We start from the raw sequence: 13,057 nt of genomic DNA on the forward strand, positions 1-13,057 counted from the left end.
GACATAGAAACGTAACGAAAGTAATTATCTCCATGATTGCAGACGGAAGAGTTTATGAAACTTGAACAACCTCTATTAGTGAATAACTTGACCACAGTTTCAGAGCGAAGATGTTCGAGGAAGACGACGGCGTGAACACAACTTGCTTTTAGGTTTCAATTAAGGTTTTGGGCTGAATTAACTTAATATATTGAGGGGCCCATATGACTTTTGAACAGAATCGTGAAATAAAGAAAAATAGCCGAAGTCCAAAGTCTTTTAAACTGTTTTGATTTTTTTTTTTAAGTGACACGTGTCAACACCACAGAACACAAATTTGTGACCTGGATGCTGAGGTGGCTTCACCAGGAGAGAGCAAACTCTCTTTTATATATAAAGATATGGGCCTGAGCAGGGAGAGTGAGAGAGCGAGGCCAAATGTTTCTTGCCATGTGGCCGTGGCTCTTTCAAGTAGAACATTTAGCATACATCTGAACTTTATCATCAGAAGGAGACTCCAAAGATCAGATATATGCTCTATTAAGCCAGACATTTAGCTGATCTTTAGTTCCTTGAACTAATGTTTCTAAATGTTCAAAAAGCAATACTGCTAAATTTTATTGAATCTCCACAAACTGCATCAAATTATATGGATAATGATTCATTGCATCTATATATATAAAGATATGAACCATCATATTTACAATAGTTCTAAAAGAAATTGATCCATACTGAACAATCATTCACACCCTTTAACTAGATATATATAAATCAATCTTGAACTAATCAGCGGTGACTTGGACGTAAGATATGGACTAGTCAAAAATAGTAGATATGTAAGATAGAGATTTTGTTTCTTCTATAACACAGAAGATTGTATACTTCATGGTCTAACAATATAGTTTATCAGAAGGAACACTCATCAGAATCTTATTAATTCAACACAAAAGAACAAAACAACAATTGGATTCTTTCCAAGAACATTGAACTGGAAACTTCACAAGGAAAGATAAATGCCAAAAACAAACAAAATAGTGTTTTGCCATAGAAAGGAATAGCACATATTTTCAAGTTATCTGGCTCCCGGGCTAAACTCTGAAGCAGAAGTGAGACTATTGTCAACTGAACCCATTGAGTACATCTCTTGGCTACCCTGTCTCCTTGCAATTTCCAAGGCGACACACTCGTTCAGCTCCATCACAACCTGTGCCATTGTTGGTCTCTGGTTTGAAGACGGGTTCACACAACCTAGAGCCAGCTCTACAATCTTCCACGCACCATTTGTGTCATAGTCTCCCATCAGCTTGGGGTCAACAATGCTCCTTATGTCTCCTTTGGTGAGCATGAACCCAACCCATTCATTGATATGAGGTCTTTCTCGGGTTTTATCAATCACCGGCTGGTTTGTAACTATCTCTAATAGCACTACTCCGAAGCTGTAGACATCACTCTTCTCGCTTAGCCAATTTGTTCTGTAGTACCTGAGATAGTATATATAGAAAGATTTCACAAACATTCTTCATTATTCATTTGAGAAAGGCAGACTCTTGATTACTCATTCAATCAACTCACTCGGGGTCTAGGTAACCAGGTGTACCCGCAACCACTGTTGAGACATGACATTCACCGTCGATTGGGAAAGACCTTGACAGCCCAAAGTCAGCTAGTTTTGCCCCAGACCGCTCATTCAATAAAATGTTGGTCGTTTTCACATCTCTATGGACCATAGGAGGCCTGCATCCATTGTGCAGATACTCCAATCCTGTTACAGATGGTTATTTTTATGCCAGTCTTTGCTTTCAAACCTCATAACCAGAATAGGCAACATTTTCTTGTCATGAATCAGACAAAAATAGAGAGAAATAGTTAAGAGTTTTATTCACCTTGTGCTGCCTCTACAGCTATTTGCATTCTGTTTTCCCAGGTTAGTACATTGCCTCCGCATTTTCCTGTAATGGGCTTTGAATGTTTTGAACTGTAGCGTTTTCGACTAAATTATAGTCTCTTTACCCAAAACGTTTACCTGACATATTCTCCCTCAGGTCTCCGTTTGCCATGTATTCATAGATCAGTGCCAAGTTATCTCCATCATCACAATACCCCACAAGTCCCACCAAATGTCTATGGTGAACTCTTAAGAGAAGCTCCACCTGATAAGATTAATAAAGTTAGATTTTGATGATTATTAGAGAAACTTATCATTACTTACAAAAAAGGATTAACCATAAGGACATATTAATTTCTTAGCATACCTCTGCCTTGAATTCTTTATAGCCTTGAGCTGATGAATGAGAGAGCATTTTCACAGCTACTTGGGCATCATCCAAGTTTCCATGATACACTGTTCCAAAGCCTCCTTTGCCAAGAACCCTCTGGAAGTTATTAGTCATCCTCAGTACCTCGGGATACGTGATCCTGCGGTCCTTTGTTATGATTGATGGATTGGATGGTCTTGTCTCACTTTTACCTAAACTTGTAGTGACTGATGGAGGCCTTGGAGCTGCAAAAGCTTACAAATTATATGATATCATGTTTCTTTAATCTCAAGAACTTGGTCTGGTGATTAAAACATACCCGCATTGCTTCTTGGTCTTTTCTTTCTAACGATGAAAAAGATGGCCAAGATAACTACCAGAGCGAACACCCCAGCTACTGGCACTGCGATAGCAAGCACTGGAACCTTTTTAGTTTTTCCTCCAAGAGTCGTGGGATTCAGGGTATCGCCCAGACTGGAAACATTAACAAGATATGATAAATTTAGTGTGGCAATACATATACTTCCAACTAATTTTAGAAAAAGTTGAGTTGATCTAAGTGAAGTATGAAAAACTTACATTAGTGTTAAAGATTTGCTGTTTACCCTTTCCTGAAGGGATTCTGGAACTGTGAGATTAAGCTTCGGGTTTCCGCTTAAGTTTCTTTGAATGAGAAGAAAAAACACTGCAGCTTTCAGAAGAACATAACAGAAAAAGCAGGTAGCGGACAAGAGAAAGTTGTGAAAAAGAAGCTCACATGAGTTTCAACAACTTCATATCAGCAAAAAAAGCTGGAATATCTCCTGATAAATCATTACTTGATAAATCTCTGTCAATTAAAAAGAGAAAGATCAGAGTTATTCCTTTCTCCCACAACAATCATGCATATGTAATACTAAGTTTCTGCTTACAGCTCTTTCAACTGTGCTAGCTTGGATATGTCAGATGTTATGGTACCGGTCAATCCGCTTTCCTTCAAGTTCCTATTATTTGAGAAAAACAAAAAGAAAGAAAGTATCCATAATAGTTATAAGCCAAAACTAGAGAACCTTGTGATGAAGAATATAGAACATACAAGGATGTGATCAGCGATGGCTCGGAGTCCGGATAACTGCAATTCACACCTTCCCACCGATACAACTTAGGAGCACATGGATCTCCTTGCCAGCTTAACTTCTTGCTTAAACCATATGTCTTCTTGATGCTCATCATAGCAGAAACTAATCATCACATAATTCAAACTCATTTCAAAAACCAGAAAAAGGTTAAAAGATAGGCAACTTAGTTTACAGAATGGCCTAATAAGAACATGCTTACCTTCATCATTATCTGTCCCAAGCTGTGTAACGTCTACAACTGTGTAAATCTCTAGGGCGTTGATAAGGGGAGGAAGAGTTGAGTTACCCGTCATTGTGAAAGTGAAATTAAACACCCCGTCTGAGGAACTCACGGCGCTTGGATTGAAGATGGTTGAAATGCTGAGCTTAGGAGGCCTCATGTAGCTGTACCAACGTAAGCCACCGTTGTAAGTAATGTTGAATTCTCTGATGTCACTGGCTTTGAGTGTTTGGATTTCGGCGAAATGCATATATACATATGACTGCGCAGAGATGTCATCAAGAGTCCACCATAAGTACCATGTCTTGCTAGCATTCACAGGGATAGCAGCGGTCTTCATCACGGCTTGAGGCATATCGTAGGCGTTACTTGTATCGATTGGGAGGTCGGTGCTTATCGAGGTGGTTTCATTATCTGTGAATGCATTCCAGCCTCGGTCATGTATGTCCTCATCATACCTGAAGAAAGACTCTTTTTGTTAACTCAAAGTTAATACAACAGAAAGTTTTGTTTTTGTAGATAGACAAAGGTTTGATTGGTAGAGCATTAGCATTACCCATTATGCTCTACTTTTAAAAGAGTACTAGATTTTGACCCGCGCTTTCAAAGAGCGGGATTTGTTTTCACTTTTGTTGTTTCCATGTGTGTAAGTCCTTCATATGCACTGCCCAAGTTGTTAACCAAGGCTAAATCCTTCATCGCCGCAAATTTCATATTAGAAGCCATAGGTATTTTGGTGAGGTCTGTGGTTTATGACCTTGTCGATATGAGCGTGTTCTATATTTATAATAAGTATGAGGTATTGTGAGGGTTTTCGATTTACGCCTTGAAAAAATGTGGAAATCGTAGCTAGCCGAATCACCGAATCAAAAATATCGTTGGCTTTAATGATTTGATTTAATTTGGTTACCAGCATTTTAGGAGAATCGTATATATATAAATTGTTTAAGTATTTATGATGCACTGATTTTGGTTAGTAAATAAGGCATATGGCTAATTTAATGATAAGGTCAAAATTTTGTTACTGTATTTTTAGGAGAATCACAACTTAATTTCTTAAAGTTGTTATATATATTGTTAAAGATTTTATTATTTTTATAATTTTGCTTGGTGAATAAGTTTATACAAAATAATTTTTCGATATGTAGCGTAGTAATATCAAAATGATTTTTAAAATAGTAAGCAGTAAATATTAGAAAAATATAATATATATTACGGTAAGTTATATTGAAAAAATAAATTTAAGTGAAAGTTCATAGTGTTAATTTTTCATATTACACTAATTTAAAATCTCCACAAATTTATTTACCCTAATAGTATATATTATATAATTTGAATGTTTCATTTAACAACCCTTTTTTAAAAATGAAACATTAATTTATGCATAAGAATAAGATAAAACTTAGGGTTTGTAGGTATGTTTAGGGGTTGTGTAGCTCAAAGTCAGATTGTAGTTATTTAGGGTATGAACCGTATTTTTTTAGGGTGTATAGTTTGTATGTTTTCAAAATAATTCTTGAATGTAACGGGTTTGAATTATTGAATGTAATTGGTTTGAAAGAAATCAACAGAAAAATATTAATTAATGCTTGCATGAAATTGTTTTGTAGATTAGATGAGTTTCAATTGGTGTTACATTCTAGTGATTTAGAGAAACCGTATTGTTTTGTATTGTTTGTATGTTATTTTTAATAATGGCTGAATGTAACGAATTGGTTTGAATTTTTACAGGTAATTGGTTTGGGAAAAAAATCGAGAGAAAGACCGAAGTACATTAAATAATACTTTAATGTAATTGTTCTGTAGAATAGTTAGATTTCGATTGGTTGTAATTAATGTTGGATTTTTTTTTTAAAAAAAGATAGCAAGTAAGGGAATGGCATTCTTTGGTAAATAACTCAAAAAACTATAGGCAGAATCCTAATAGGGATTTTGCTTTAATAGTATAGATTTGCATTTATAATTTTATAAAATTAAGGAAAAATATATAATTAATTAATTCATTTATTTTATTTAATAATATCATAAAATTACTTTATATCCAGAAAATAAAATTTTGATTTCTAAAATAAATTTACAATAAATGTTTTTTTAAATAGTATTTCAAATTTATATTTATATTTATATTTATATTTATATTTATATTTATATTTATATTTATATTTATATTTATATTTATATTTATATTTATATTTATATTTATATTTATATTTATATTTATATTTATATTTTATTTCTATTTTATTTATATTTATATTTATATTTATATTTATATTTATATTTATATTTATATTTATATTTATATTTATATTTATATTTATATTTATATTTATTTTATTTCTATTTATATTTATATTTATATTTATATTTATATTTATATTTATATTTATCTTTATATTTATATTTATATTTATATTTATATTTATATTTATATTTATATTTCTATTTATCTTTATCTTTCTCTTTCTCTTTCTTAAAAATAAATATATTATATATTATATATTAATTTTTATAATAATTTTAAATAACATACTCATACTGCTCTATTAATAATTCTATTAAATAGTTTAGCAAAATCATGGTAATGAATGGTGACTAGGGAACGGTGAGGAATAATGCATTTCCTAACGTTTCTAAAAAAAATCACCATTCACAAGGAGTAATAATTCCTTTTCATTCCTTTTTTTTGTAGAGAATTTAAGAACAAAATTATTTCTTGTTAAATTTGATAAGGAACAACAATTCCTTTTCATTCCTGATATTTTGTTCCCGTACATTCCTTTTTTATTCGTTTCTCTTGATTTCCGAATGGTCACCTGTCAGACCTATAGTATATTATTTCTATAGCATATTGATACTGTTTTAACATCTGTTCTGGCAATCAAAGCGTAAGGCTCAGGCCAATAGGACTTAGACCCCAAACATGTTAAATTAATTTTATTTTGTAAAGCAAACCATTTCTAATTGGACTCGAATATGTATTTCTAATAGGGAATCCAAGAGTTTTAGCCAACAGGTCAACTCTTCTTGATAAAAAAAAAAATATGTTTTTTTTGAAAAAAGTTAAATTTCATATTAAAAAAAAAACGTTTTACAAAAGCTGTGTTGGTATCAGAATTTTTACATAAAAAATTATGTTGCGTATGGAAATTTTGTTTTATACTTATCAAAAAAAAAAGATTTTAGTTTATTATTACCTGATGAACGATAATGGATTGGACGGAAAGTATATTCTGGTGTACAACATCAATGATCCACTTTGGGTGTTATAACTGTTATTGTTCAATGGACGAAGTTCCAGTGAGGAAATGAATGGTATGGTCGGTCCTGTCTTAACAAGACAAACTTGAAGATTATCTTGTGTTACAACATGGAATATCTCATATGTCGAACTATTTGTTACTCCTGTTATGTTGATAGACAACCATTTGTTAGCACCAATGTGAAGATCAAAGCTTGGCAATTGATTCAGTTTGTCGTAGTTCCCATACAAAAAGGTTGCTTTGATCAGATACTTGCTGTTCGCTGTGAGGTTAAAGAGGTTGTAACAGTTTCTTTGACCCTCGGGGAAGCTTCTCAAGGACCAAGTTTGTTGCTGAAACCGAGTCTTGTATGCATCATTGATTGTCCCGACCAATCCACTGTCGACATAATCCGTGTCTGATTTGTATGTTATATTAGTACTCTTCTCAGTATATGTTGTGGTCTTAGGCACCAACCCACAATCCAAGCTGATGAATCCTGTTCAATATAAACAAAGAAACACATTCAAAGGAGTTGTTAAAATATAGTTTTTGCAGCAAAACAGAGTATTGTATTTTGTCAAGAACCTGCTTGAGATTGAGCTTCGACTGATCCCAGAACAGTAAAAGAGATGATCAAAAGAAGCAGAAACCAATGAAGAGACTTCATTTTTCTTGGATAGGAGATGAGATTCAGAGGAGATTATTATTCATTGTTGATTGGCGAAGACTAAGAGAACTTAATATTGGTCAATTATAAATGGGTCAAGTGGAATGCGTAGACTTTGTGCCAAGTCTACTCTTACTTGCCTACGACGTTCTTTCTGGTTCTAGTCCTGTGAAGCGTGTAACTTCCAGTTTAGTGATGTCAACCGAGAACCTGGACCGCGGGACAGGCCCGTTAAGGCTTGGGGCGGGGCGGGTTTGGGCTGAGTATTTGGTATCCCGCAAAACGGCGGGCCTCGCGGGTTGGTACTGTGCGGTATTGGGCTCAAAGCGGGATAGCCCAAAAGAACTGCGGGTAACCCTAAAGTCCCGCACCCTCTTGCCTCCTCACTTCATCTGGAACCTGAAAAAACAAAAGACAGAGAGAGAGTGAGAGAAAGACGAGTCGCCGACAGAAAAAAATGGAGATCCGGCTACAGAGAAGCCACAGTTACTCCATCTCGAGTGTTGAACTTCACCGCATCTACAGAGATAAGCTTTTTTACCTCTTCTCCTAAGTTTTGCATGTAATATTTTCAAGTTCTTTATCCATCAAACTCTTTGCTTTACACCTCTAACGATTTACTCTTGTATAACATGTTCAGGTTGTTAGCTACCTAAGGAAAGAGATCCATAAGATGCATGCAAGATCCGAATAGATGTAAGACTCTCTAAGACTCCTCCTTCCTCAAGAAAAAGATCGAAGCTCATAGTTGTTGTTTGAAATAGAGATTCGCTTTGTTTTGTTGTTTGAAATAGAGATTCGCTTTGTTACTTGTTTGAAATAGAAATTCGGTTTGTTACTTGCAACTATATAGTTCTGACTTCTGCGGATCTTCGCCGTGTAGCTAATGAAAAATCATTCAAAAGAGTGAAGACTGATTGTTCGTTGGCTACAGGGCAAGATCAGCATTGAAGTTAAGACAACTTGAAATTATATAGTTGCTTGTTGCATGTTGTTTCAATTGTCTGTCCTGGTTCGCTTGAAGTTTAGTGATTCAGTTTCTGATATCTCTTTTATTTTTGTAGGTGAACAAGGAGGAGGCTGGTTATGACGGTGAAAGCTGGTGTAGGCTCAACACGATATAGCTGGTTATGGTGTTGACTTAATGTATGTGTTGAGCACACACCTGCTTTCCTGTTATAACCAGCCGCTGTCTTGCTTGTTTAAGAAAACCAATACTACTGAGAAGTGAGAACTAAAAGCATGGTAAGTCTTTAGTTTGTACTCATGTTCTTAAATCTTAATCTTACATCAACATCAAGTCTCTGAAATGTTTTTTATTTTTGGTTGGTTGCTTCGATTAACTACTGGTTCGAGTTGGAGTTAGAAAGCGACCGTTCGAGTTACAAAGCGACCTCTGAGGGTATGATTCGCTTCCCTTCTTCCTTGTTGTTAACTGATAAGTAGTGTTGTCAATGAAGTCTGAAATTTTATTACATGTATGTTTAGGTATTTGTTGTTGACTTGATGAGATTACTTGCCTTGACTAGTTCAGCGGATTTTAGCTGCGTAGCTAATGAAAAATCATTCAAAGAAATGAAGGGTGATTGTTCATTGGCTACGCTGCTGAATCCGCTGCGAAGTTAAGACAAGACACTCTATGTGTCTCTGGTAGCTTAGTTACTTGTTTCGATTACTTTTCTCGACTAGTTCAGTGTATTTTGGCGGCGTAGCTAATGAAGAATCACTCTAAGGACTGAAGGGTGATTGTTCATAAGTTACGCCACAAGATTCACTGCAAAGTTAAGACAAGACTCGTGTTCTGTCACTTCGTTTTGTATGTAATCATGTCTCTGATGTTTAGTTGTCTCTGATCTCTCTTTTGGTTTTGATTGTTTTCTTTGTCGAGCTGTTGGAGTGTTGGTGAACAAGGAGGATATTGCATGAAGAAGTGTCATGGACCAGCCTTTCATTCCGCGAAACCATCTTCAGGACCTCAGGTTAGTCACTTAGCAAAAGGATATTGCGAAAAGAACCTGATGTAGATTTGAAGTTAGAACTCACTAAGTTGATTGGAGAACTCGTTGTCTTGCTTAGAAATAGGAAGAATTGATAGGAATGTTTATGCTGCTTGTCCTCAAGCAATTTTAAAGTTTCATACTCTAAGTATAAAATTTAATTGCAATATTTGTGGTTTTAAAAAAAAATAAAAAAACCCTAAGACCATTAACCCACGTATCTTTAGGACCTTAGGTCACGAAGCCGTAACTTAGTTAGAATTATCGGAAAAAAAAACCGTGAGAGCTGAGAGACGATATGGGATCAAGAGGCGAATCAGACCATCAGATGACGTACGATACTAACTACACGCCACCGGCTACGTTGGATTTTGAGACTCAACAACTCATGGCTAGACTTGGTGCAGCTGCTGAGATCGGTAGTCAACCCGGTGATGAAGAAGTTATCGCAAGAGAGAAGCAAAGCAGCAAAAGAAAGCTCATCAGTTTGGTTGATTCGGAAGAGGACTCTGATGTTGAGATCACTCCAACATCTCAAACAACAAAGTCTCAGAGACCAACCACTTTTGGAACTGCTACGCAGAAACCCATGGTCCAGTCCACACTAGAAATTGGTAGTGGCTCATCCAAGCAGGCGTGTAGTCAGAAGAAGTATGTTCCTGTGAAGTCGGTTATCCGTGGAGGGAGAAGAACCAAGGGCGTGTCTAAGGGCTCCGGTAGTCAGTCTCAGAAGAAGAAGAAGAAGAAGATGGAAGAGGAGATACCGGAGCTTGAGGATGAACTGGATGAAGAAGGGCTTGATGAGCTTGAGCTCGGTGAAGAGGAAAGGGAAGAGAGGCAACGATCAGATGTGTGGAAAGATTTTACGGTGGTCCAGAAACCCAATGGAAAGCAGAAAGCTGCTTGCAATCATTGCAAGAGGGAGTATGCATGGCAGTCCCACTCGCATGGAACCAGTGGGTTGAGAAGGCATCGTATGAGATGTAAAATGTATCCAAGGAATGGAGGAAGGCAGCAGCAACTCAATGTCGATGGAAGAGTTGTGTCTCGCAAGTATGATCATGCTGTGTTCAGGCAACTGGTAGCTAAGACAATAGTCCAGCATGATCTACCGTACTCCTACGTGGAGTATGAAAAGGTGAGAGACACATGGAAGTATTTGAATGCTGATGTCCAAACCATATGTCGAAACACAGCGAGAGCTGATGTGTATCGCTTATATGAAAGTGAGAGAGACACGCTGAAGAGAGAATTGGCTAGTCTTCCTGGACGAGTCTCCTTCACCTCGGACTTGTGGACATCAGTGAAACGGGAAGGATATATGTGTGTGACAGCACATTACATTGATCGGAATTGGAAGTTGAATAGCAAGATCCTGACGTTTTGTGCTCTACCACCACCACATACTGGTATGAATGTTGCTATTCAGCTCCTTGATTCACTAAAAGAGTGGGGAGTTCATAAGAAGGTGTTCTCGGTGACGTTACACAATGCCACCAGTAATGACTCGATGCAAGATATTGTGAAGTCACAGCTGAATTTGGATGATGCTTTGCTGTGTGGAGGAGAGTTTTTCCATGTGAGATGTGCAGCGCACATTCTTAACCTCATTGTACAAGATGGGTTGAAGGTAATTGGAGACTCTTTGCACAAAGTAAGAGAGAGTGTTAAGTATGTACTGTCATCGGAAACACGTGAAAACTTGTTCCAGAAATTCGTTGAGGCTGCGGGTGTAGTAGAAACTGGGGGTCTACTCCTGGATGTTCCGACAAGATGGAACTCCACTTTCTTTATGCTTGAAAGAGCTATCAGGTACCGTCGAGCCTTTGGCAAGTTGGAGACATTTGATAAGAAGGGTTATAAAATGGCTCCCACTGCTGAGGAATGGACAAGAGCTGATAATATCTGCACTTTTTTGGGTCCGTTTGCTGTCATCACAACGTTGATGTCTGGTTTGAACTATCCTACTTCAAACTTGTATTTCTATCAGGTTTTCCAGATCCATAATTGGCTTCGGATCAATGAGGGAAGCGAAGATGAGATTGTGAGATACATGGTGCCACCGATGAAAGAGAAGTTCGATAAATATTGGGATGAAGTCAGTGGTCTTTTTGCAATGGCAGCAGTCTTCGATCCAAGGTTTAAGCTTTCCATTGTCGAATGCTGTTTGGAAAAGCTTGACATGAGTACACGTGATGCAAAGATAAAGAACTTGCGTGAGAAGCTTAGTATTTTGTTTGAGTCGTATGACAAAAAATCCAAGAATAACTCACCTTCTACAGAGCCACGAGAGACTGTTTCGCAAAAAGCTTCTGGAGCAGGGACAATGGGACTGTTTGAGAACTACGGTGTGAGTGTTTATCAATTTTTAAACCTTTTGTTCATCTCTCTTTTCATTTCTAATTTTTTTTCTAAATAACCTTCTTAGGATTTCTTTGCATTTCGCAAAGTCAGTGGGGTTGCGACTGGAAAAACACCTCTAGAAGCTTATCTTGATGAACCACCTCTGGACATTACTAATTTTCAGAGCTTGGACATCCTCGATTGGTGGAAGGATAATGCCCATTGGTATGGGGATTTGCCTGCAATGGCATGTGACCTGCTAAGTATTCCAATCACAACAGTGGTTTCAGAGTCCTCTTTTAGCATTGGATCTAGAGTTCTTAACAAATACAGGAGCCGTCTTCTCCCAAAAAATGTGCAAGCTTTGATATGCACTAGAAATTGGATCAAGGGATACAAATCTTATGCACATGGTAATTAATTCACATTATTATTTCTTGTAGAGTATCATTATCCCTTAGTCCTAAGTAAATGCAATTTCTGATATTTACAGATGAAGAAATCAATGGTGATGGTGAAGAAGAGAAAGTACCATCATTTCAGTCCATTGTCAATGGGGAAGATGAAGATGAGGAAGCTTGAATTGTTATTTTGATTTGGTGTTTTTATTTTTTACAATCTGCTACATCTTGTTTTACTTGCTTGGTTTTGTTTTGACTGCTATCTGGTGTTTTTCTTTATTTAAAATTTGTTAAGACTAAACATCTCATCTTCTACATGCACTATAAGATGAACTGAAATTGCATTCTTAATATACAGACCATCCTAGTTCCAATAAGTCGAGCTTGTTTGTGTGTACATGACTTCAAGAACTGATATGAATTGAAATTGACTACAAGAACAATATGAAGTTAGATATGTAGCATAAAAGCCTAAATTGTACAGCTTTAACACGTACATGAAGCGTCCTCGTCTCCTGGAGCAGCATGCAGCGTCAATACGTGTTATGGAGCAGCACACAGCGCTTAGAAGTCGATTGGTGCACCTGAAGGTTCGCAGCCCGCGGGACGACCTGAAAAGGCTTGTGCATTTCGGCGGGGCGGGCTTGGGCCGACCTTTTGGAGACCGCATCCCGCGCGGGCCTGACCCGCCTTAACCCGCAAAAGAAAAAACCCGCAGCGGTCCGGGCCGGGACGGGACGGAACAACCCGTTTGACATCACTATTCCAGTTGCATAGAGTTTTTTCGTCTAACAAAATAAAACCACAAAAACTTTTAAAATGAGAAAAAAAT

General features: G+C 36.8%; 2 protein-coding genes across 2 annotated transcripts; one reads left to right on the top strand and one right to left on the bottom strand.

The window, feature by feature from the left end:
* Positions 1-795: 795 nt before the first annotated feature.
* LOC125609482 (probable LRR receptor-like serine/threonine-protein kinase At1g51860) lies at positions 796-7,499 on the bottom strand. Its single transcript, XM_048780954.1, has 13 exons — positions 7,403-7,499; positions 6,770-7,313; positions 3,552-4,030; positions 3,310-3,454; positions 3,146-3,217; positions 2,992-3,063; positions 2,814-2,897; positions 2,554-2,708; positions 2,232-2,479; positions 2,003-2,129; positions 1,863-1,928; positions 1,552-1,741; positions 796-1,460 (listed from the first exon to the last, which is right to left on the bottom strand). Exons 1-13 carry the CDS (start codon positions 7,482-7,484, stop codon positions 1,052-1,054), a joined length of 2,673 nt encoding a protein of 890 aa, XP_048636911.1. The 5' UTR covers positions 7,485-7,499; the 3' UTR covers positions 796-1,051.
* A 2,280-nt stretch (positions 7,500-9,779) lies between these two features.
* On the top strand, positions 9,780-12,406 carry LOC111215878 (zinc finger BED domain-containing protein RICESLEEPER 2). Its single transcript, XM_048778971.1, has 3 exons — positions 9,780-11,831; positions 11,910-12,237; positions 12,318-12,406. The coding sequence occupies exons 1-3, from the start codon at positions 9,780-9,782 to the stop codon at positions 12,404-12,406; spliced, it is 2,469 nt and encodes an 822-aa protein (XP_048634928.1).
* Positions 12,407-13,057: the final 651 nt, after the last annotated feature.

Source organism: Brassica napus, chromosome A5 (assembly GCF_020379485.1).
Source record: "Brassica napus cultivar Da-Ae chromosome A5, Da-Ae, whole genome shotgun sequence".
NCBI lineage: Eukaryota > Viridiplantae > Streptophyta > Magnoliopsida > Brassicales > Brassicaceae > Brassica > Brassica napus.

Excerpts from the sequence above, each read along its gene's own strand:
- LOC125609482 (XM_048780954.1), bottom strand. The coding sequence starts at position 7,484 with ATGAAGTCTCTTCATTGGTTTCTGCTTCTTTTGATCATCTCTTTTACT. Across the intron at positions 4,031-6,769 it reads AATCCATTATCGTTCATCAG|GTATGATGAGGACATACATG; the intron begins GTAATAATAAAC and ends GTCTTTCTTCAG. Across the intron at positions 2,709-2,813 it reads AGCAAATCTTTAACACTAAT|TCTGGGCGATACCCTGAATC; the intron begins GTAAGTTTTTCA and ends TAATGTTTCCAG.
- LOC111215878 (XM_048778971.1), top strand. The coding sequence starts at position 9,780 with ATGGGATCAAGAGGCGAATCAGACCATCAGATGACGTACGATACTAAC. Across the intron at positions 11,832-11,909 it reads GACTGTTTGAGAACTACGGT|GATTTCTTTGCATTTCGCAA; the intron begins GTGAGTGTTTAT and ends TAACCTTCTTAG. Across the intron at positions 12,238-12,317 it reads ATACAAATCTTATGCACATG|ATGAAGAAATCAATGGTGAT; the intron begins GTAATTAATTCA and ends TGATATTTACAG.